Source organism: Cebus imitator, unplaced genomic scaffold, assembly GCF_001604975.1.
Source record: "Cebus imitator isolate Cc_AM_T3 unplaced genomic scaffold, Cebus_imitator-1.0 Scaffold254, whole genome shotgun sequence".
Taxonomy (NCBI): domain Eukaryota; kingdom Metazoa; phylum Chordata; class Mammalia; order Primates; family Cebidae; genus Cebus; species Cebus imitator.
The window spans coordinates 790,393-813,494 of NW_016107569.1; the positions used below are offsets into that span (position 1 = coordinate 790,393).

At 50.4% G+C, this 23,102-nt stretch overlaps 2 protein-coding genes and 1 non-coding gene across 8 annotated transcripts in view; all 3 read right to left on the minus strand.

Annotated features, from left to right (window-relative positions):
• Positions 1-5,035, minus strand: part of NUP214 (nucleoporin 214) — a 101,997-nt gene extending 96,962 nt beyond the window's left edge. For 3 of the 5 annotated variants that reach the window (XM_037728044.1, XM_017499063.2, XM_017499061.2), the window contains exons 1-4: positions 4,839-5,035; positions 2,826-3,021; positions 2,060-2,211; positions 755-953 (exon numbers count right to left, since the gene is read on the minus strand). In XM_037728044.1, coding sequence (XP_037583972.1) covers positions 755-953; positions 2,060-2,211; positions 2,826-3,021; positions 4,839-4,883 — 592 coding nt within the window. In that variant the 5' untranslated portion in view covers positions 4,884-5,035. The remainder of the gene's footprint in view (positions 1-754; positions 954-2,059; positions 2,212-2,825; positions 3,022-4,838) is intronic. The other 2 variants (XM_037728045.1, XM_037728043.1) reach the window with 2 other exon arrangements.
• On the minus strand, positions 3,520-3,623 carry LOC119467033. The gene has a single exon (XR_005195552.1). It is a non-coding gene; the product is annotated as a U6 spliceosomal RNA (small nuclear RNA).
• Positions 5,036-6,676: 1,641 nt separating the features above from the next.
• The window catches only part of AIF1L (allograft inflammatory factor 1 like), a 27,923-nt gene continuing 11,497 nt past the window's right edge, over positions 6,677-23,102 (minus strand). Inside the window, exons 1-5 of one of the 2 annotated variants that reach the window (XM_017499066.2) lie at positions 20,955-21,105; positions 18,652-18,718; positions 15,195-15,236; positions 12,247-12,409; positions 9,347-9,594 (exon numbers count right to left, since the gene is read on the minus strand). In XM_017499066.2, the coding sequence (XP_017354555.1) occupies positions 9,507-9,594; positions 12,247-12,409; positions 15,195-15,236; positions 18,652-18,718; positions 20,955-21,017 (423 nt within the window). In that variant the 5' untranslated portion in view covers positions 21,018-21,105 and the 3' untranslated portion in view covers positions 9,347-9,506. Of the gene's footprint in view, positions 9,595-12,246; positions 12,410-15,194; positions 15,237-18,651; positions 18,719-20,954; positions 21,106-23,102 lie in introns of those variants that run through there. The other variant, XM_017499065.2, reaches the window with a different exon arrangement.

Here is a 23,102-nt window from a genome sequence, read left to right on the forward strand (position 1 = left end):
CTCTGTCAAAAAAAAAAAAAAAAAAAAAAAAAATCATTCTCCTGCTCCTATTTGATATTCCAAATGCCTCTCCCCACGAAGGTACAAGTCACTTTTGGAGTATCACCATTATAGATCCAGAAACAATTATTCTCAAAAACAGTTTTACACCAGCTATACCAAAAGATTTCTCCAGGACCCAAGCATATTTGGGTTAAATTATGCATGCTGTTTGGCTTCAAGGACATTAAGTATGGGGATAAAGAATACTCTCAACTGGGTGCAGCAACTCACACCTGTAATGGGAGGTGGAGGAGGGGAAATCACTTGAGGTCAGGAGTTTGAGACCAGCCTGGCTAACAAGGTGAAAACCTGTTTCCACAAAAAATACAAAAATTAGCTGGGTATGGTGGCACAGGCCTATAATCCCAGCTATTTGGTAGCCAAGACACAAGAATTGCTTGAACCCAGGAGGTAAAGGTTGCAGTGAGCCAAGATCATGCCACTGCACTCCAGCCTGGGTGACAGAGACTGTCTCCAAAAAAAACAAAAAATCCTCCACTCTTTTTTTTGTTTTCTTTTTTTTAATTGTTATTTTTTCAAAGTTCCACAAAAAACCCTCCACTCTTAACCTCCTGTCATGTTTAAAAAAATAAAAACAAAACAAAACCACACACACACACTACAAAAAGCTATCCACTTTTACTTCTAGAAATCAATTCTTAAGTAGACTGCCATTATTGTACGTTACAGTGTGAGAGCCTTTGTTACTCACCAGAGGTTACTGCTACCGTGGAAGGAAGAGTTGCACACACTTTCACTGTTTCTGTGACTTGCAGGACAGCAATACTACCATCAGCCAGACAAACTGCCACCATGGAGGGGACAGTGGGGTTCCACTTCATATCAATCACCATGCCTCCTGCATCTTTCAAAAGCTTATGATAGGCAAATGGGCGTTTCTGCTGTTTAGCCTTTTAAAACATATATGCAAAAGTGGACTAAGTTAACAAATTAGTAAATGCAGAGACATTTAATATTCGATGGAAATTACCGAATATACAAGTTATCTCAAATTAGTTTTTCTCCATAATCATAAAAAAAGATTTAGCTTTATATATCTATTTGCTATAGATAATTTCAACACAACTTAGAAAATGGCAATCAATTATTCTTTCTTTTGAGGCAGGGTCTCCATCTGTCGCCCAGGCTGGAGTGCAGTGGCGCAATCCTGGCTCACTGCAACCTCTACCTCCCGAGTTCAAGCGATTCTCCTGCCTCAGCCTCCCCTAGTAGCTGGGATTACAGGCGCCCACTACCACACCTGGCTAATGTTTCTTTTCTTTTCTTTTGTTTTTTAGTAGACACAGAGTTTCACTGTGTTAGCCAGGATGATCTTGATCTCCTGACCTTATGATCTGCCTGCCTTAGCCCCCCAAAGTGCTGGGATTACAGGCATCAGCCACCGCACTCAGCCAGCAATCAATTCTTCTAACATGCTCGGGGAGACTCTCGGTAGGGGAATGCACAAATGCAAAATAGCCAATAAATAGCAGACATGAGATTAAAATCTTGGCTCTGCTTAACAGTGTTGGGACCTTGGACAGTCACTTAAACTCTGAGCCTGTTTCTCCATCTATAAAATGAAGATAATAGTATCTACTACATAAGGCAGTGGTAGGCATGAACAAGGGACAAGGCATATGAAGCACTTAGTACAGAGTCTGACAGGCTATTACTATTATCATTCTTAAACTGCTTGGAATGGAAGAACATTGCATTATGAGGCTAAAGACCCAAAGTGTAGGAATTTTTGACATTATCTATTATGAATTTGGGCAAGTCACGTAAGCCTCCTGATAACACCTCGGGGCAGATAGTGTTATGAAAGAATTTCTTAAAGTCCCTTCTGTCTCAAAAATCTATGATTCTATAATTAAGAGGTTTTTTTTTTAAATCCCATATTTTAATCTAGAGAAAGACTTCAAGGGTTAACCTATGAAGCTTCCAATTTATAATTCAACACAAGGAAATCTGCTTAGGGTTCTCATGTTGATATCACAGTATAACAGTAGCTTACCTCATTGGAGAATGTGCGAACATCAAAAAAAGCAATAATGGAACCATATTCACCGGACATCATGCACACAGAGAGTGTGAGGTTATCACAGCTCAAGGCCAGGTGATGGATTGGGAATTTCATAGGAACTAGCAAGCCTTGGACTTTATCAACTATGAAAACAAAAAAATACAAAGCAAAAAAACCAGTATGTTCTAAGCATAAAGCCACAACCTCTATCCAGGTCAATGTGAAAAAATATTTGCATCTGCATAAACACACATACACTCCTGACACCTAGTTATACAGATAAAATCTTAACTTTCTTAAAGATATATAACAATCCATTAAGTATCCCAGGAATTCTTCCTCATACAATCTGCGGAAACTAACTGTGGCTATTGCCCTTGTTGAAAATAGTTTTGCAACAATGCTCTAAATAGTACACATTCCCAATAGCTTGGATCGTCCTGTTGTGCCAACTGAAAACCCACTCCAACAAAACCCTTCACCCAGAGAGCCAGAGCCCAAGTTCAATTGAGCAAAAATAAAAGCATGGCATAATGGTAAATTCTTCCCCCTTGAGCTGAGAGGAACAACTCATGGAAAGAGAAATACAAAGGACCAAAGGGAAAACTAAGAAAGGTTTCCGTTAATCTTCTTGGGAGTCAACTTAAAACTGACAGTAGTATTCATTTTAACATTAGAGTGACTTCTTGGGAAGGAAACACATTATCATGCCACCATACTCCTCTCTCTACTTTGCAACATAAACCAGGAAACTTACCTATTTTATTGGGATCATCTCCAGGTTTATTTTGAATAAGAAGATTTTTAGTAGGAAAAATCTGCAAGCCACTGGCTCCACCAGCAAAGACCAGACCATATTTGTTAGACACAGCTAGCAGACTCGAGCGTTCCTTGGGCAATTCCTCAGGGGAGTCAAAGATTCTCACCTTCTTTAGCGCTCTAAACTGAAAATCCTATTGTAAAGAATCAAAACAAAATTAATTCAATGAATAAATTAAAACATATTATATTCAGTAGACTCAATTTCAGTACAACAAAAATATGCATTACTAAAACCAAGGACTGTCTCAGCTGTCTTTCTTTTTATGAAACAGAGTCTCACTCTGTTGCCCAGGCTGCAGTATAGTGGCGATCTTGGCTCACTGCAACCTCCACCTCCCAGGTTGAAGTGATTCTCCCGCCTCAGCCTTACAAGTACCTGGGACTACAGGCATGAGCCACCACGCCCGACTATTTTTTTGTATTTTTAGTAGAGACAGGGTTCACTGTATAGCCAGAATGGTCTTGATCTCCTGACCTCCTGATCTGCCCCCCTCGGCCTCCCAAAGTGCTGGGATTACAGCCGTGAACCACCACCCGTGGTCGTCTTTTTTTTTCTTTTTTGAGATGGAGTCTCGCCCTGTTGCCCAGGCTGGAGTATAATGGGCACTCATGCCTGGCCCTGATTTTTTTCTGATATGGAGCATTTCATGAATTTGTGTGTCATCCTCGTACAGGAGCCATGCTTGTCTTCTCTGCATTATCCCAATTTTATACGTGCCGCCAAAGGGAGTACGAGATTGCCATCTTCTAGGTCGGTGGTTCTACCCCAGCATATCTGAGGAATATGACACAATCCCATTAGGTGGCTCACCACAGGTGGTGACTCTCAAAAAAGAATTACTATTCTAGGGAGGGCATGGTGGCTCATGCCTCTAATCCCAGCACTTTGGGAGGCTGAGGCAGGCGATTCATTTGAGGTCAGCAGTTCGAGACCAGCCTGGCCAACAAGATGAAACCCAGTCTCTACCAAAAATATAAAAAATTAGCCGGGCATGGTGGCAGGCACCTGTAATCCCAGCTACTCAGGAGGCTGAGGCAGGGGAATCGTTTGAGCTGGGGAGGCGGAGGTTGCAGTAAGCTGAGATCCGTGCCACTGCACTCTAGCCTGGGCGACAGAGGGAGGCTCTGTCAAAAAAAAAAAAAAAAAAAAAAAAAATCACTTTTCTAAACATGGTATGGGTTACTATCCCCTAAACGCATTTTAATGATTTACTGTTGACACAGGCAACTAAAATATTCCTGCAACTTACCTCCTTTCATTGCTTAAAACAGATGTAGCCCATTTGCTGTCCCCTCACTCTGTTAGAACATATACGTATGAGAACTCTTAACCACACCATCCTGGAGTTATCCCTGGGGACTCCCACGTCGCCATTATTGGGACCACTCGGCCCTCGCTTTAGGTTCCTGACTTCAGGCTGATTCCCGATGTCAAAAACAAGTCTTCCTTATCCAATCAACTAAAGGTTCTGCAGGACGGATGACCTTCCCTGGCTCTACGTTAGGCAAGCCCGTACCACCTTACGGAAGTACTGGGAGGGCAAAGGTCTTAAACCATGCTGGCTTTCAGCCCCCTCTGTCAAATGTGACTTTAGGTCAATTACTTTCCGAGCCTCGACTTACTCCTCTTCGTTAACGGCTACTTCGTAGGGCTGCTGGGATGACTACCACCGTGCCTTGCACACAGTAAACGCTCAATAAACAGTAGTTATTGCCACTATTGTGACCGCCACGTGAAAGTAGCTAGAGTAACTCAAGAGGCGTGCACGAGGCCAAGAAGGGACTGGGAAACTGCCTTCGGTGGCGCTATCGCAGCAGACGCGCTGCCGAGAGCTGTGAACGCGGTAAATTGTTCAGGCAGGAGGCGGGAGAGCCGGCAACCGCGCAGAGGGGTTCCAAGGCAACACCAGGACTAAAGAAGGGAGGGAGGCCCCGGCTAGTCTCTGACCTTCATCTCCCGCTCGGGAATCATGGCATCCATCTCGTCTCCCATCGTGTCGCCCTCAGTGTGTCGAAGCAGCCGACGCTGCCTCCCACGGCCTAGCCCGCAGAACCCAGGTCGCTCCACAGCAAACTTCCTTCCTTCAGCGCCAGCGGCGCGCAGCTAACCCCACATTTCCGGCGCGCTTTGATGACGTTAAGCGTCGTCAGGGGAGGTCGCGGAATCGGTAGAAGACGCGCGCTCTCCCGGCTGCCGCTCCTCATTGGCCAGCTCGTGGGGCCCTCGCGCCTGCGCCCTGGATCGTCCTGGTGCTCCTGCCTTCGCGGCCAGCGCGGGTTCGCGTAGTGTCAGTGTCGCCTCTTGAGCGGCCCACGCCTAAGCGACATATGCCCCTTGTTCCTCTGAAACCTTACACTTCCCCTTAGATGTAGATTGGCTATTAGTCTTCCGATTCAGAGAAGTTAGGAACTTGACAGATGTTTTCAGGGGCTGCTTTTGAGAGAGGCTTTGGGCTATGCAAGGGGAGGGAGGGAGATTAAGAAAAACTGGGTCGAGGGGTCACCACAGGCGACTTTTAAAATGTGGAAGGTGGAAGGCTGGGAGGGGAGATTAACGGGCACCAAAGAGCAACTTTCTTTGCTCCTATCAAGGTAATCATCTCCAGAGCAAGAGCCATACCCACTTCCGGTCGCAGGACTTTGTGCCAAGTCCTTTGCAAAAACCTTCAGATCTGGGATCTCACGTAATCTTGAAGACGTCCTAGGTGTTATTATTTATTGAATTGATGAGGTAGGCCAGGCACCGCTGGCTCATGCCCATAATCCCAGCACTTGGCAGACAGGATTGCTTGAGCCCAGGAATTTGAGACCAGCCTGGGCAACATGGCGAGACCCTATCCCTTAAAAAAAAAAAAAAAAAAAAAAATTAGCCAGAGGAATGGCTTGGACATGTAGGTAGGCTCAGCTACTTAGGAAGCTGAAGTGGGAGGATTGCTTGAGACCAGGAGGTCGAGGCTGCAGTGAGTCATGATTGTGCCACTGCACTCCAGCCTGGGTGACAGAGCCAGACCCTGTCTCAAAAAATAAATAAAAATAGGCTGGGCGCGGTGGCTCACCCCTGTAATCAAAGCACTTTAGGAGGCAGGTGGACCACCTGAGGTCAGGAGCTTGAGACCAACCTGGCTAACATGGTGAAACCCATCTCTGCTAAAAATACAAAAACTAGCTGGGTGTGGTGGCAGAGACCTGTGGACCACACAGGAGGCTGAGGCAGAATTGCTTGAACCCGAGAGGTGGAGGTTGTAGTGAGCCAAGATTGCGCCACTGCACTCCAGCCTGGGCGACAGTGAGACTCCGTCTCAGAAAAAAGTACATATATGCATAATAATAATAGTTGATGAGGTAAGAGAAGTTGAGAAAATTCTCCAGTGGCCCTCAGTCAGAAAGTGGTGGTGGTAGCATTAGTATTGAGATTGTCTGGCTAAGGCTGACTGATGCTATTACAGCCCTTTGTAGAATAAATTTCTGTAGTGAATTATAAGTGCTCTAGGACAGAGGTTCTTAACTTGGACCCCATGGATTGGCTCCGGGGCGGGGACTGGGGGAGGCAGATTGTGCCACTTACTGTTTCTTTCAGCACATTGCTTATCCAAGCCTGCTGTTCAGTTGTGAAACAAGGACGATGTAATAGAACCTGTCTCTTGGGGGAGGTGGTGAGGAGTAAACAAACTTCAGCTGTCTCAGACCAAATGCACGGGACACGCTCATTTCAGCTCTTACTATATTAGCTAGCTCACAGTATGCTGAGCCCAGAACCATCCCAAAATACATCAGTCAAGACGTTGGTAAGTTTGTCCGGTTTATTTCCAGTCTGTAGAGATGATATCCCAATTCACACACACTCCCATGCACACGCACACACATACTTCATCCACCTGAATTTGCCTGACAAACTCTCCTCTGAGTCATAGGGACAAAGCCATACTTGGCAGTCCTCACATTACTGGTTACATTAAATTTGGTCTTTCAGAAAGAAGATAGCTGAAGTCCCAGGAAGCTGAGCCCTTGGCCAGAGGAGTCCCAGAGCCAACAGCCACAACCTGAAATAATGCAGACTGCCCCCACCCTCCTTCCAGGGACCACGCTTGAGACCCTCTCCTGCTAGGGGTTGAGTTCCAGGAAATGAAGTGACTCATGGGGTTTCCCAGAACACACCAGCCCCCACTCCCATTCAGTGAGAAAACCCTCTTTTCCGCCATTTCTGGAAGCTGGGGCCACACCCACTTGTTCTCCTCCCTAAGGAGGCTTCCTGCAGTCTTGTAGAACTGCAGAACTTACTGAAATAAGCCTGATTGGTTCTGCCTTCCTCTCTGAGTGAAGAACAGGGACACTGAATATGATGGGTAGTCAAGGAAGGCTTTATCTTCCTCGAAGGTCCCTGCCTGTCCCAAAGAGGAGAGGCAGTGAGGAGGGGTGAGGACAGCCAGTTGCTAATCTAATGATCTAGGGAGAAAAAAACAAAAACAAAAAAACGGGGGGGGGGGGGGAGGAGGTGGGAGCAGGATTTTCCATTTACAGGGAGGAATGTTTTACTGGGGTTTAAACTTCAACTAGGCCTGTGTGCATTTGAAGCAGATGATTGAGCCCAAGACCAGCCAGTCATGGCCAAATAACCTCGTTCCTGAACTGGCTGGAACCAGTGGGTTAACCCAACCTGGCCATTTCCCCATGCCTTACGGGCTTCCCTCCCGCAGTCTGCTATCAGAGATGACTCAGTAGCCGCAGGGAACCCACGTTGACTCCCACCGCCAAGATCTCCCAGTCCTGTCCACTGAAGATGTTGCAAAGGCTCTGCCAAGGCTCTCACTCAGTCTTGGGCCCAGCTAGGCCCCCAGGATTATAGGGAAATCACCCCAGACTTCCCCTTCCTAACATTTATCTCATTGTCATTGTCTGGGTCTCACTTTCCTATTGGACTCCAATTCCACAAATCTGTCCATTTCATGATTGGATTCTTAACTGTTGGCCGACAGCAAGTGCTTAATAAATATGTTCAGTGAATAAGTGTGTCTAAGTCCTGAGCAGGTAGGGTAAGAGACTTCAGAACACAGGTGGGGTTAAGGCTGAACTCCCTGATCAGCCAAGATGGCGGTGACTTTGACATCTTCCTGCATGAATTACAAGAGGCAGCTTCAGAGGCCCGGTCTTTCCCTGAAGCTTGATGCTGACTTGGAGGCACTGGGGTGGGCGGATCCTGGCCCAGGATTTTCAGAGCAAGTGAAACCCTCTCCCAGTGCTGACCTAGGAGGTTACCCCTTCCCAGCCCTTCCCTGTTCTCATCACTAACTAAGGCAGCCCAAACTGGAGACGAGGTGTCGGCAGGGTCCCTGAACATCTGGCCCCAGTCCAGGCACATCCTCTGGAGATAAGCCTGACCTTGGGCAAGGCACTTAATCCCTGTGGGCCACAAGTCTCCTCACCTGGGAAGTGAGAGGACTGGTGCAGCTACCCTCCCGGGTGCATCAGGGCTCTGAAATCCTGTGAGTCCATAAGAAAGGACACAGGTAACCCCAGTCCAATTCCCAAGCTCAAGGTTTTCAGAGATTTGGGGAGAGATGAGTTAGACAGTGGATACTGCACGTGTCAGGACAACATGGGCGGGTGTAAAGCTTATAATATGAGATCAATAAATATCTGCTGAACGAGTGAGTCAATGAATGAATGATGTGAGTAGGGTAGGAAGGCAAATGAGGGAAGTAGAGTGAGGTTTCAAGCACATTGGGATCAGAAAGGCAACCTTGTATTTCTCAATCTTGGCTTACCAGTGCTGCTGACTTTGCCGTGAGCATTTTACTCCTCATTCTCTCATCCTGGTCCCCTCAGTATCCTCCCTGAAAGGTGGAACTGCACTGAGCTGACCTGTCTCCCCAAGACCCCTGGCCTCACTTCTACCTCCAAAGCCCTTTGCTGCCGCAGTAAGGGATAGTAGGGCTGCATGCTGCCTCTCAGCTGCCTGCAAAGGTGTGGCCAGGGATCAAGACCCGAGGGTTCCTTCTGGTACCTTCTTGAAGGGCTCACGTTGCCAAGCTCCTTTCCTTCCCACCTTCTGTCACGTCGTTGAGTACGAGAAGAGGTGTGGACCGAGGGAGGATCAGCTGGGGCGGCCAGGCACTGAGTGGCTGTGTCCTAGATGACCCCAGAGCACTGGAACCATGGCACTGTCCAAGGAAACACTTAAGAGGACCTGCAGCTTTGTCCCTACTCCGGGGTCTTCTCAAAGTGGCCTGGGGTCCTCGTCAGAGCCAGGCCAGTGAGCCTGAACTTGGCTTGGAGACTTTCTGGAAGGATGGACCGTGCCAGTTCCAGGCGCAGGGAACACAGGCTGGAAGCCTCCCTGCCTGGCCCTGCCCCCTCTTGTTTTTGGTTTGATATCAGCCCTTCTGCACAGGGAGTGGGAAAGGAGGGAAGAAAAGAGGGAAGGGACCCCAGGCTCAGGGTTCCCCGACCCAGAGCCCCTTTAAGGCAGATAATTTGTGCTTTACAAAGACATGGACGAAAACACAAACCAACCCTCAATGAACAAACAAATGAGAGAGAGATCACAACGTGTCAAGAAGGGCAGCAAGATCGGGAGGGAGGAGCAGGGCGGGCAGGCCAGGGGGTCCAGGCGGGGTGCTTAGGGCAGGCTAGCAATGTCTCTCTCTGGAGGAGGGCCAGCTGGCTTGGGGCTGCTCTCGTTGGCTTTTCCTTCAAACATCATGACTCTGGTTTGGAGTTGGAGAAAAGAAAAGAAATAAAAAGAAAAGCAAGATTAAGATCCTTCCCTCATCCAGGGAAAGATCATCCCAGCCTCGATGTCAGCAGGGTCCTGACAGAATGTCCTTAAATCTGTTCTCCAGTGGGATCCTTGCAGAAGCCCAAGACAGAAGCTCTGACGAAGGGGCTGCTGGTCCCATTTTACAGAGGGGGAAATGGAGGCGCAAAGTGCTGATGTGACTCCTCAGAACCACACAGGCGGTCCGGGGCAGAGGCGGGATGTGACTCCAGGCTCTGACTTCTAGGCCATGTCCTTACCTGAACCACACTGCCTGGAGGAGGCTGAGCCAGGCTGGGCCATGCCTCTGCACAAAGATCATCAAAAACCTGCCCACTGCTCTAAGAGTGGAGTCTGGGGAGCAGACAGTAGGGGCTCGGAGTACAGCCTCCAGGGCAACAGGCTGGATTCAAATGCCAGCCGTGCTACTTCCCAGCTGAATGGCTTAAGCAAGACACTTGACCTCTCTGATCCTTGGTGTTTCTCCCTGGAAGTGGGGTGCTAGGAGATCTGGCCAGATTGGACCGTGGGCTCAGGGGCCAGGTACTTAGTCTCCTCAAGCCTCACCAAGCTCCTTTGTCAAATGAGACAGGTATATTTTACATTGGTACTTTTTTTTCTTTTGAGATGGAGTCTTGCTCTGTCACCCAGGCTGGAGTGCAGTGGCACAATCTCAGCTCACTGCAATCTCCGTCTGCCAGGTTCAAGCAATTCTCCTGCCTCAGCCTCCCGAGTAGCTGGGATTACAGGCGCCCACCACCATGCCCAGCTAATTGTTCGTAGAGACTGGGTTTCACCATGTCGGCCAGGATGGTCTCAATCTCTTGACCCTATGATCTGCCTGTCTTGACCTCCCAAAGTGCTGGGGTTGGAGGCGTGTGCCACTGCACCCAGCCAACGTTCGTACTTTTAAAAAAGTGAATCTTATTTCATAAAAACCAAGTGAATGTTATTTTCTTCTCTTTTTTGTGAGATGGAGTTTTGCTCTTCTCGTCCAGCCTGGAGTGCAATGGCACGATCTCAGCACACGGCAACCTCTGCCTCCTAGGTTCAAGAGATTCTCCTGCCTCAGCCTCCTGAGTAGATGAGATTACAGGCGTGCGCCACCACACCCAGCTAATTTTTGTATTTTTGGTACAGACGGCATTTCACCATATTGACCAGGCTGGTCTCAAACTCCTGACCTCTGATGCATCTGCCTCGGCCTCCCAAAGTGCTGGGATTACATGTGCATGAGCCACTGTGCCTGGTGGAGTGTTATTTTCAGCTGTGACAAATGACAATGAGACTGTCTAGGGCATTGCTTTAACACTGTTCTGTGGGGCAGCACCCACAATGTGCTACTATGGATTACGTGTTTGCCACCAGCCAGACACTAGGCTGGAATCTTTGTGTCATCTCACTAGCCTTCCGGACATCACAGAAGACATGATTATCACCCCCATTTTACAGATGAAGAAACGGAGACTTGCAGACCTAAGGTAACAAATCTTACCTCTCTTTGGGGCCAATTTTGACTCTTTTATGCTTACGACAGCCCTGTGGGGGTAGTGGAGTTGCTTTACAAATGGGGAAACTATTGGGCGTGGTGGCTCATGCCTGTAATCCCAGAACTTTGGGAGGCCATGGTGGGGCTGACCACTTGAGGTCAGGAGTTCAAGACCAGCCTGGCCAACATGGTGAAACCCCATTTCTACTAAAAATACAAAAAATAGTTGGGCGTGGTGATGCACACTTGTAATCCCAGCTAATAGGGAGGCTGAGGCAGGAGGATAATTGCTTGAGCCCGGGAGACAGAGGTTGCAGTGAGCTAAGATTGCGCCACTGCATTCCAGCCTGGGCGACAGATCAAGATCTCAAAAAAAAAAGAGGAAATTCTGGCTCAGAAAGTTTCGACAGAGGCTCGGAATGTTTCCACAGTAGGTTTACCACTATTGTCACCGTCACCACCAGCAGCATCATCGTCATCACCGTTGCTGCTCACTGAGTACTGATTCTGCCCGACTCTGCTACAGGCTAATTTCCTCTGCAAGGTACATATTAACATGACCATCTGGGCCAGGCACAGTGGCTCACGTCTGTAATTCCAGCACTTTGGCAGGCCAAGGGGGCCAGATCCCCTGAGGTCCTCAACATGGCAAAACCCTCTCTCTACTAAAAATACAGAAATTAATTGGGCATGGTGGTAGATGCCTGTAATCTCAGCTACTCGGGAGCTTGAGGCAGGAGAATTGCTTGAACCTGGGAGGTGGAAGTTGCAGTGAACCAAGATTGCACCACTGCACTCCAGGTTCAAGTGATTCTTCTGCCTCAGCCTCCCGAGCTCTGTAACCTTTGAACCCAGGAGGCAGAGGTTGCAGTGAGCCAAGATCACCCCACTGCACTGCAGCCTGGGTGACAGAGTGAGACTCCATCTCAAAAAAAAAAAAAAAAAGACCATTTGACAGATAAAGAAATAAGGTTCTGGAAAAGTAAGTACCATGTCCAGCAGGTCACACAAGTTACCTACTACCTGGGGAATGGCTGGGGTGCCCAGAGCAGGGGCCTCTCTGCATAGAATGATTTTGCCTTCAGGGCCCCGGGGGAGGGAGAAGGTACTCACAGCTTGAGGACAGCCGACCGTTTCCCCAACATCATGTTCACAAAGTCTCGGTAGGAGATGGTGTCACTGACCCCCCCTGTCACCTCCGAGATCATCTTCTTCATCTCCAGGTGGGTCTTGGGGACACCAAGCTTCTCCATCATCCTTTTTAAAGACATCAGGTCTGTTGGAGGAAAAGCAGGTGTGCTAAGTGAGGCCCGGCCACTGGGGCTTAGTGGGGGAGGCTGGGAAAGCTCCACTCAGGCACCCCACCCTCAGAAGCTTGGTGTCTGCACTCCTCTAGGGAGGAGGAGCCCATCACTCCCTCCCTGCTCTCTTCGGAGGCAGTATAGACTAGTGGTTAGTGACCTGGGCTTCTAGAGTCAAATGGGCTTGCACTGGAATCGAGCTCTGCTATTCCTGGCTCTGGCGTCTGGAACACACTACTTAACCTCTCTGAACTCCTGCTCTCATCAATGGTAGAACAGGTGGAGGGTATCATTCAGAGATCGCCATGTGGGAGGCACCGGCCCAGGGCACATTCTTCACACCATGACTGTGATCTCTGCTATTTCCTGCCTTTAGGGTGGGCCAGGAGCCTACTCTCGGTGCCCAGGGAGTTATGCCCAGTGTGGCCAAGTCAGGGAGTCAGGCACTGAAAGTCACTCTACTGGGTGCCAAGGAGCAGATGGCTTCTCCCCACATGCCACTCCAGTCCTGCTGTCCTAGGGCTCCTCCTCGGCTGGAAGGGAGAGGACACCAAAAATGTCCCACAGAGCAGGAAAAGCAACAAAAGAACAAAAATCAAGAAAAACAAGGGAGGCCCCAGAATGTCACTACAGCCCGAAGTGGTGCTGCCTCTGACCGCCCAGCTCCCACCAAGAGCTGAGGCAATTTCCTTCGGATTGTTCTTCAGTGAACAATGGGTCAGAAAAGGATGGTGGGAGGGGGTGGGGTGGAGGCCGGGGCCATGGTGCCGCCCGTGCTCCTCCTGGCAGGGCAGGGGGGACTGGGGCCAGGCCCAAAGGTGCCAGGATGTCCAGGCATTCAGAGAGAGCTGGGCAGCCTTCTCCAGGAAAGGGGAAAAGGGCTGCACGTGTACTGCCAGGCTCGGAAGTTGGCAGGACCTTTCTTGGGCAGTTGGGCAAGATGCTTCAAAAGCCTTTGACCCATGGTGTCCACTTCCTGAGATTTCCTCTACAGAAATGACCAGGGAATGAACAACACTCATGTACAAAGAGGTTCTTTACAGGATTATCAATAACAGTTAAAATTGGAAGGCATCCAAATGGTCCATACAAAGGCATCGGCTAAACAAATTAGAATCCACTCCTACAATGCAGTCATTAACTGTATTTCAAAAGAAAATCAGCCAGCGAAGTGGCTCACGCCTGAAATCCCAGCGCTTTGGGAGGCCGAGGTGGGTGGATCACTTGAAGCCAGGAGTTTGAGACCAGCCTGGCCAACATGGTGAAAACCCATCTCTACTAAAAATATAAAAATTAGCCAGGTGTGGTGGCACGTGCCTGTAATCCCAGCTACTTGGGAGGCTGAGGCAGGAGAACTGCTTGATTTGGGAGGCGGAGGTTGCAGTGGGCCGAGATTGCGTCATTGCACTCCAGCCTGGGCGAGAAAATGAGACTCTGTCTCAAAAAGAAAAAAATCAATAATAACTCAAGATACTCACCATTGTTTTATTTAATTTATTTTTTTCTGGCCAGGCTGACCAATAGAAAGTTATTTTTTTCAAGGAGGCTCAAAAATGGTATAAAACAGCTTTTGTGGTTAGAATAAACCACAAAGTGGAAGGATGGAAGCTGAAATGTCTGTAGCAGTCACCTCCAGGGGGTGGGGTTTCGGGTGACGCATTTTTGTCTTTGTGCTTTGCTGCGTTGCCCCAATTTTTTTATGATGAAAATATGTCTATTTGACAAGCCAAAAAATTTTCTTTCTAAAGAAAAAAATGATCAAATATTCAAAAGGGAGAAGAAAGAGAGAGGAGGAGGAGGAGGCAAATGCTGGTGAGAGCATCACTCTGAGGGGCAGGGTGAAACGGAAAAGGGGAAAGGGGCTCAGAAACCAAAGGCAGGGCCCTGGTTCACCACCAGTGTCCCATGCAAGTCATTTCTTTTCTTTTTTTTTTTTTTTTTGAGACAGACTCTCACTCTGTCACCCGGGCTTCAGTGTAGTGCTGTGATCTCAGCTCACTGCAACCTCCGCCTCCCAGCTTCAAGCGATTCTCCTGCCTCAGCCTCCCCAGTAGGTAGATTACAGGCACATGCTACCACACCTAGCTAATTTTTGTATTTTTAGTAGAGATGGGGGTTTCACCATGTTGGCCAGGCTGGCCTCGAACTCCTGATCTCAGGTGATCCACCCACCTCGGCCTCCCAAAGTGCTGGGATTATAGACGTGAGCCACCGCGCCCAGCCCATTTCACCTTTCTCAGTCTTGCTTTCCTCATCTGTAAAATGGGGCTAATTAAACCAGCCTTAACCATGTCTTTGCTGGTAAGGTCCAGGCATGGTCTCCTACCAGAACGGAAGTGCCAGTACCCGCACAGCAGGGTGTAATACAAGAGAATCAACATATGTAAAAGCACCTTGTCAACTGCCAAAACACATACGAGGACAGACTTCGGGGCAATGGAAATGCCAGCCGGGAGCCTAGGGCCTGTCCACCCTGAGTGTCCCCAGCCCTGGGCAGGTGTGGCACCCTTTGTCCCGAATCCCCGTAGCACCTGGGGTGGGAGGCTGAGGCACGGGTGGGGAGGGAAGCCATAGGGGAGGAAAGCGTCTGGAGGAGTCCGGGGGCAGTGATACCAGGGCAGAAGGCAAGGGCCTGACTCAGCTGCAGCATATTCACCAGCCTTCTGGATTGCCCCACGCTCCTCACTCACGCAGAGGGTCCCTCAAGCCCTCTACCCACCTAATGCCCTCCTCCCTCAACACAGTCGAGGCCTCACTCACCAATCTCGCCTTCGTTGTTCAGGTCAAACTCCATGTACTTCTCTGGAAATCACAAAGCAAAAACTGGCATTAGCTTGGCTTAGAAGCAGCATCTCCCTGCGGGTACTAGTGGGCAACTGACCGTGTCCTCAGGAGTCCAAACCGCCTCCCACACCCTACCAAGGGTCTTGACCTGAGTGCCCCATCAGCTGAGCCATGGTCTCCGGGAAAAGCTCATCCTGCCTGGACCACTCTCCTAGAGGGGCTACAAGGGAAAGATGGCTGGGCTCACTCTGACCCTCTTACCAGGAGGGCAGCTGCTTCCTCCCGGGTTCCCAGCAATGTGGAGCAGCTGCATCTGAGTTAGTAGCAAAGTGACTAGATCCAATTCCCTGTCCGGGGATTGTGGCTGGTGGGTGTGGAAGGACAGGGTGGGAGCAGGCATGAGCACGCTTTTCAGCATCCTAGGCGGTTCTGATGGGCAATTAGGTGCAGGAAGCGCTGACTTAGGGGACCTGTGATTCCGAAACCAGGAGAAAGGCCTGCCCTAGCCCACAAAGTGCACATACGGTTTCCCGGGTGCACAGACCATCGCCCAAACCTCACAGACTGAGTTAAACTTCCTTGATCAGGAAAACCCGGTATTGAGGGAGGACGCTCAGGGACACTTAGAGCACTGGGCTGGGCATGTTCCGACAGGGTCTCTGTGTCACACAGACCGTGGGGCCTCTGCAGGTTGCCCCTGCCCTGGCAGAGCGGGGCCCTCACCGTCTATCCTGCCCCACAAGCAGTTAGCAGAGAGAGCCGAGGCCCTCCTGCAGGCTGCGCTGCCCCTGCCCACTGCCCCTCTGCCTGGAATGTTCTCCCAAGTATTCTCACAGCTCTTCCTCATGGCCTCGGGGCTCCCCATCCTTTCTTTTTCTTCTTTTTTTTCTTTGAGATGGAGTCTTGCTCTATCTCACTGTCATTCGCAGATCTCAGGGAGGACACACAGCTCACGCAGGGCAGAGTTGGGACTTGAACCTATGTTAGTCTGGTTCCAAAGCCCATGCTCTTAACCATTATGCTTTTTTTTTTTTTTTTTTGAGATGGAGTCTCACTCTGTCACCAAGGGTGGAGTGCAGTGGCTTGATCTCAGCTCACTGCAACCTCCACCTCCCGGGTTCAAGCAATCCTGTCTCAGCCTCCTGAGTAGCTGGGATTACAGAAGCCTGCCACCACACGCAGCTTTTTGTTTTTGTTTATTTGTTTGTTTTTTGAGACGGAGTCTTGCCCTTGTTGTGCGATCTGATCTCGGCTCACTGCAACCTCTGCCTCCCAGGTTCAAGCGATTCTCCTGCCTCAGCCTCCTGAGTAGCTGGGATTACAGGCATGCACCACTGCACCCGGGAAATTTTTGTATTTTTTTTTAGTAGAGACGGGGTTTCTCCATGTTGGTTAGGCTGGTCTCGATCTCCCAACCTCAGGTGATCCGCCCACCTTAGCCTCCCAGAGTGTTGGGATTACAGGTGTGAGCCACCGCGCCCAGCCTAATTTTTGTATTTTTATTAGAGACGGGTTTTCATCATGTTGGCCAGGCTGGTCTTGGACTCCTGCCCTCAAGTCATCTGCCCGCCTAGGCCTCCCAAAGTGCTGGGATTGCAGATGTTAGCCACTGCGCCCGGCCTACCCCCCTTTTCTAAATTGTACCCCCTCCCCACTGCTGAGCACCCCGTCCTCCCTCCCTCATTTCTCACCAAAGCATCTACCACAATCTGCCCACCCTGTATTTCCCTGCTCTCTGTTTAGGCTCCCACCAGCTCTCACGCCCCCGGGGTAGAACACAGGCTACCGGGGGCAGGGGCTCTCTTGTACGTTCACCATGATGCCCTCGGCCTGGAATGGGCCCGGTGCCTGTGCAGGTGTGCATTTGGAGAGCAAATGAGCAAATGATGTGGAGCCCTCTCCAGGCTCTGCCTTTCTAACATAGCTTCCTGTCTGTCCCAGCATCTCACTGAAGACAAGGAGAAAGGATGCCAGAGCCCTGAGACGTGTCTCTCCTCCCAGAGCCACCCGTGGGGGCGGCCACGCTGGTATCCAGAGAGAAGGGAATGGGCTGGCCTCTCTTTTCCTTTTTTGAGATGGAGTTTCACTCTTGTTGCCCAGGCTGGAGTGCAATGGCACAATCTCAGCTCACTGCAACCTCCACTTTCCGGGGTCAAGCGATTCTCCTGTCTCAGCCTCCTGAATAGCTGGAATTACAGGCATGCACCACCACGCCAGGCTAATTTTGTATTTTCAATAGAGACAAGGTTTCTCCATGTTGGTCAGGCTGGTCTCGAACTCCTGACCTCAGGCGATCCGCTTGCCACGGCCTCGCAATGGACTGCTCTTTTCTGCACAGCTCTCCTACAGGTGGCTGGGATGGGGTGGGGTCAGGACTGTCTTTTACTATTTCCCTTCTCTCTTCTTAATGTAAAAAGCATCTTAGCATAACGGTTAAGAGCAGGGGCTTGGGAGCCAGACTGACATGAGTTCAAGTCTCAACTCTGCCCTCAGTGAGCTTATGTGTCCCCATGCCAATGACCCTGCCCTCCAAGCCCGAGTTTCTCCATCTGTACATTAACGAGCACACCATCTCTCTCCAGGCCGATGGGGGTGATGTGGGGAGCTCGCCACGTTGCATGAGAAGTGCTTCACAGGCCGACTTCCAACAAAGGCCGGCTGTTATTAATATCATTAGCCGCAGATGCCCAGCCTAAGGACAACTGTAAGCGATTTGAGGAGCACTTGCCAAGTTCTTTGCCCCGGGGCCACGAGGATGCTCACAGTGCAAACACTTTGGAGGGGAATGCGGCCTCCAGGATACTTTCCACGAGAGCCCAGGGCCCCTGTGCCTGAGTGCCTCCCCCGGCAGGGAAGGTGGGTCTGTGCCGCCCACTATGTGCCCAGCTCCTCTCCTTTCGAGGTGCTGACTGGGAACCAAGCGCCAGGGCCCCAAACAGAGAGACCTTTATGTGGCCCCTCTCCCTGCACCGGCTCCCAGGCCCTGTTTTCTTTTCATCCCGTGCTGCTGGGTTTCAATGGGCAGAAACTCTGCCCCCCTGCCCACTGCGGCGACACAAACGTCCATTCTCCGCAGGGGCTCCTGAGACACTCTGCTGGGGAGGGGGAGAGGCAAGGCCTGCTCACAAAGAGCTGATTGTGTGCGGGGCCTGGGAGTGATGGGGCCTGGGCAGTGGCGGACAGGCGCCAGCCTGAGCCCCACGGGCAGCGAGGGGAGAGAGAGGGGCAGGGCCTGGCCAGGGCTGCAGGCGAGGGGTGACCGGGCCCGCCGGGCAGGGAGGCAGGTGGAGGGGCCTGCCCCCACCTCTCAGGGGGTCCCTGTCTCCAAGCCTGCCACAGCCTAGCCCTGTGGGACTAGGGGGTCCTGTGTGCAAGGGTGAGGGGCCAGCCCACCTCTCCAGGGATGAATGCAGGGCAGGCAGCCCCAGCTTACCTTTGAAGGCTGTGAGCTTTTCTGGAAGGTTCTCTTCATCACTGTACTTCTGGTCACAGAGAAACTCCTACGGCGGTGAGAGGACAGTGCTGAGCAAGGGGTTGGGGACAGACGTCACCCACATGTGGGCCCGAGTTCCAGGTACCTTTCTTCCTGTCTGGTAGCCAGGTGCCACCAGGCCCATTTGTCCCATGTTCACCCTGGCTTCCTGTTGCCCTTGGAGGCAGAGGTGCACTGTTCGCCCCGTGGGTAGGAAGCTTGCCCATCGGCTTGGGGAGGACCCAGAGGGTTTGTTCTGGGTGACTAAGCCCTCCAGCCAGCAGCCACATTACCAGTGCTGGGACCCGTGCCCCTCCTCCAAGGACACCCCAGCTTTAGATCCGTGAAGTCCTGAGCTCCAAAGACAAGCCCCTGGTTCCATCATTAGCTTGTTAGGAATGTGATCCTGAGTTCATTCATTCCTCCCTGCACTTCGGTTGCCTTATCTACCAAATGAGAATCATTTGCTTCTTGAGTTTGCATAGAAATCCAGTGAGGCTGGGTGCAGTGAAGCCTGTAATCCCAGCATTTTGGGAGGCTGAGGTGGGTGGATCACCTGAGGTCAGGAGTTCAAGACCGGCCTGGCTAACATGGTGAAACCTCATCTCTACAAAAATACAAAAATTAGCTGGTCTTGGTGGGGGGGCGCCTGTAATCCCAGCTACTTGGGAGGCTGAGGCAGGAGAATCACTTAAACTCAGGAAGTGGAGGTTGCAGTGGGCTGAAATTGCACCACTGCACTCCAGCCTGGGTGACAGAGGGAGACTCCATCTAAAAAAAAAAAAAAAAGAAGAAGAAGAAAAAAAGAAAAAGAAAAAGAACCCGTGAGAGTGTGGATTTGCTGTCTCTGCTCTAGCTGGAAAATGACCGTACACTTACCCTCTCACCTGTTTTCTTACCTGTAAAATGGGGGTTTTCATCCCTGGCCTGCCTTTCCTTCAGATGCCTGGAGAGACTCAAATGAGTCCTTTCAGAACCAGACAGACAGGGTAGGGAGGACTGGACACTAACAGTGGCCCCCAGGGTGAAGCCCTTACCTACGTGATCTCTTTGCATCTCCTTGGAGTCCCAAGAGGGAGCCATTATTATTATTTTGAAACAGGGTCTTGCTCTGTCACCCAGGCTGGAGTGCAGTGATGTCATCTCAGCTTACTGCAGCCTCCGCCTCCCCAGCTCAAGTGATCCTTCCACCTCAGCCTCCTGAGTAGCTGGCATTACAGATGCGCGCCACCACGCCCAGCTTATTTATGTTTTTTTGGTAGAGACAAAGTCTTACTATGTGGCCCAGGCTGGTCTCAAACTCCCGGATTCAAGTGATCTGCTCACCTTGGCCTCCAGAAGTGCTGGGATTGCAGATGTGAACCACTGCACCTGGCCAGTGGCTACTATCATTATACCTACTTTGCAGGTGATGAAGCTGAGGCTCATAAGTCAGAGCTTTAACTTGGCTCCATCTCAGAGAGCCTGCATCCTTGGCCCCCACATTTAAAGGTGGGCAGATTGGTGTTCATCTGGCCTGGCCTCTGACCTTAAAGCCAAAAGCAACAAGTGAGGGAGCACCTGCCAGGTGCAGTGCCAGGCGCCTTATGCAACTTGTGGCTAACCTTCCAGTGGCCCTGGAACCTGTATTCAGATGAGGAAGCACAGGGCACGTTCCCCTCCTACCACTTGAACTCTGCAAATACCCCCCCTTCATGGAGGCTGGAGCACAGAGGCATGATCTCGGCTCACTGCAGCCTTTGCCTCCCAGGTTCAAAGGTTGTGCCTCAGCCTCCCGAGTTGCTGGGATTACAGGCGTGCACCACCATGCCCAGGTAATTTTTGTATTTTTATCTTTCTTTTTTTTTGAGACAGAGTTTCGCTCTTGTCCCCGCCGGAGTGCAGTGGTGTGATCTCGGCTCACTGCAACCTCCGCCTCCCAGTTTCAAGCGATTCTCCTGTCTCAGCCTCCCAAGTAGCTGAGATTACAGGTGTCCACCACCATGCCTGGCTAATTTTTTGTATTTTTAGTAGAGATAGGGTTTCACTATATTGGGCAGGCTGGTCTCGAACTCCTGACCTCAGGTTATCTGCCCGCCTCTCAAAGTTCTGGGATTACAGCCGTGAGCCACCACACCCTGACTAATTTTTGTATTTTTTTATAGAGATGGGGTTTCACCATGTTGGCCAGGCTGGTCTCAAACTCCTGGCCTCATGTGATCTGCCCGCCTTGACCTCCCAAAATGCTGAGATTACAGGCATGAGCCTGTAGGGCTTCACGAAACCTGGCCAGTGGACCTTCCATTCTTTATCGCTGAGCTGACTGGACCTGGACATTGCTCCTCCATTCATTCATTCATTCAGTCATTCAACATTCTGGGGGTACATAGTGCACACCGCACTGTGCTAGGCCTCAAGGGAGCAGGGGAGACCATGGTGAATATGGTAAGGTCCTTATCCTGAAATTATAGAAAGCTGGTGTTTAAAATGATGTGCCTTGTCAGCCACGTTGATCACGCCTGATGTTTCCTACTACATGATGGCCAACGCTGTTCTTACATATCTCTTAGGACAGAGAACTCACTACCTTCCTAGTCTATTGTTGTCAACCCCTAAGAGGCTTCAAATAGAATAGAGGATGACAAGAACTAAGTGACTATAAAGCAATCTGGGTTTGGATCTTTCCCCCTTCTTGCTAGTTGTGAAATAGGCCCAATAGTACCCACTCCTTGGGCACTGGGCTCATGGGTCAGCTCTCAACGAGCAACAGATAAGATTATGAGGATGAGGCTCATAATATGGTCTCTTCTGTTGCCCAAATTTCTCCGCATTAACTCAGCACCCTTTGACCACAGGAGAAACCTATCTGGCAAGGGGGCTTCCCTCACTGGACTGGGAGAGGGTCTGGCTGTCCTCTAGCTTTCGGTAAAACATTGGCTGTGGCAGACACTGTGCTATCTCACTAAATCCTCTCAGCCACTATTATTCCTATTTCATAAGTTAAAACATGAGAACTAGAGAGGTTAAAAACCACATCTAAAGTTCATAGACAAGCCAGGCGCGGTGGCTCATGCCAGTAATCCCAGCACTTTGGGGGGCCAAAGTGGATGGATCACATGAGGTCAGGAGTTTGAGACCAGCCTGGCCAGCATGGTGAAACTCCGTCTCTACTAAAAATACAAAAATTAGCCAAGTGTGGTGGCACTCACCCATCTATCCGGGAGGCTGAGGCAGGAGAATAACTTGAACCTGGGAAGTGGAGGTTGCAGTGAGCCAAGATCTCGCCACTGCGCTCTAGACTGGGCCACAGACTCCATCTCAAAAAAAAAAAAAAAAATGTTCACAGACAGCTGAGGAAGGTTGGTTTCGAACCTGGGTCTATCTGACTCCAGGACCTGTGGCCTCCTGCACCTGGGCAGAGGGCAGTCCCAGGGCCTATGGGGTCTCGCTGACTTGGCCACAGCCTCACTCCAGGCCTCATTGCCAGGCACCAGGCGCGGCCCTGCCTCCACTTAGCTGACGCTGGATCCTCCCTTGGCAGCCTGGGAGGCCACCCTCCTCCTAGCTGGCTCTGTCGAGGACTTCCTTTCCTCTTGGCTCCCTCTGACAGCTCTTCGGCACTGCTCCCCGACCCCATCCTCTGCCCGAAAGGAGGACAATTAACTTTTGTCTGTGCCTGAGCAAACCAGGCACCTCCCAGGGTCCCAGATCCCATATCTGCCCAGTGGAGGGACGTGATTCCCAGATTTTGGGGGTCATGCAGACAAGAAACATTTTTAAAGGGGGGTGGTAGGGGCACACTAATATTGGAGTGCCAAGTTTTTATTTTGCCAAGTAAAGATTTTTTAAACAATGACCATTGACTGTTGCCATGAGTTCAGAAAAGAACGTTTCATAAAAGTACGAAGTTCATAATGTCTGAATTTTTAAATGGAATCCATTTAGCCTAGGTCCAACTCACCACACTGGCCCTACCTTCCCTTCACTTTACCAAGAACCAGAGAAACTTCCTGGGGAGGCACAAGACCACCTACATCTAGGAACCTCTGGGAAGAGATGTGGAGGGCCTGTCCCAGCTCCTGGGCTCTAGTTGGCCAAAAATCCTGCCTTAGTCTGGACCCACCATCCTTGGAGATCCAGTTTTACTTGGGCCACTCTGTAGATGGATGGGTTCAAGTGGAAGGACATGGTCCCTGGTCTTAGAGACAAATCGCACACAGACAGACACAGACCAACCAGGCAGGGATTAAGAGCAAGGCCAAGTGCACAGCACACACTGCAGAAGCGGTGGTAAGAATGCCCTGGGCTGCACCCTGTGCTCGCTGTGCCCCCTGGCTGGAGTCCACAGATCTGCGTGCTTCTCTCCCTCACCTCCGTCAAGCCTTTGCTCAATGTCACCTTCTTCTTTCTTTCTTTTTTTTTTTTTTTTTTTT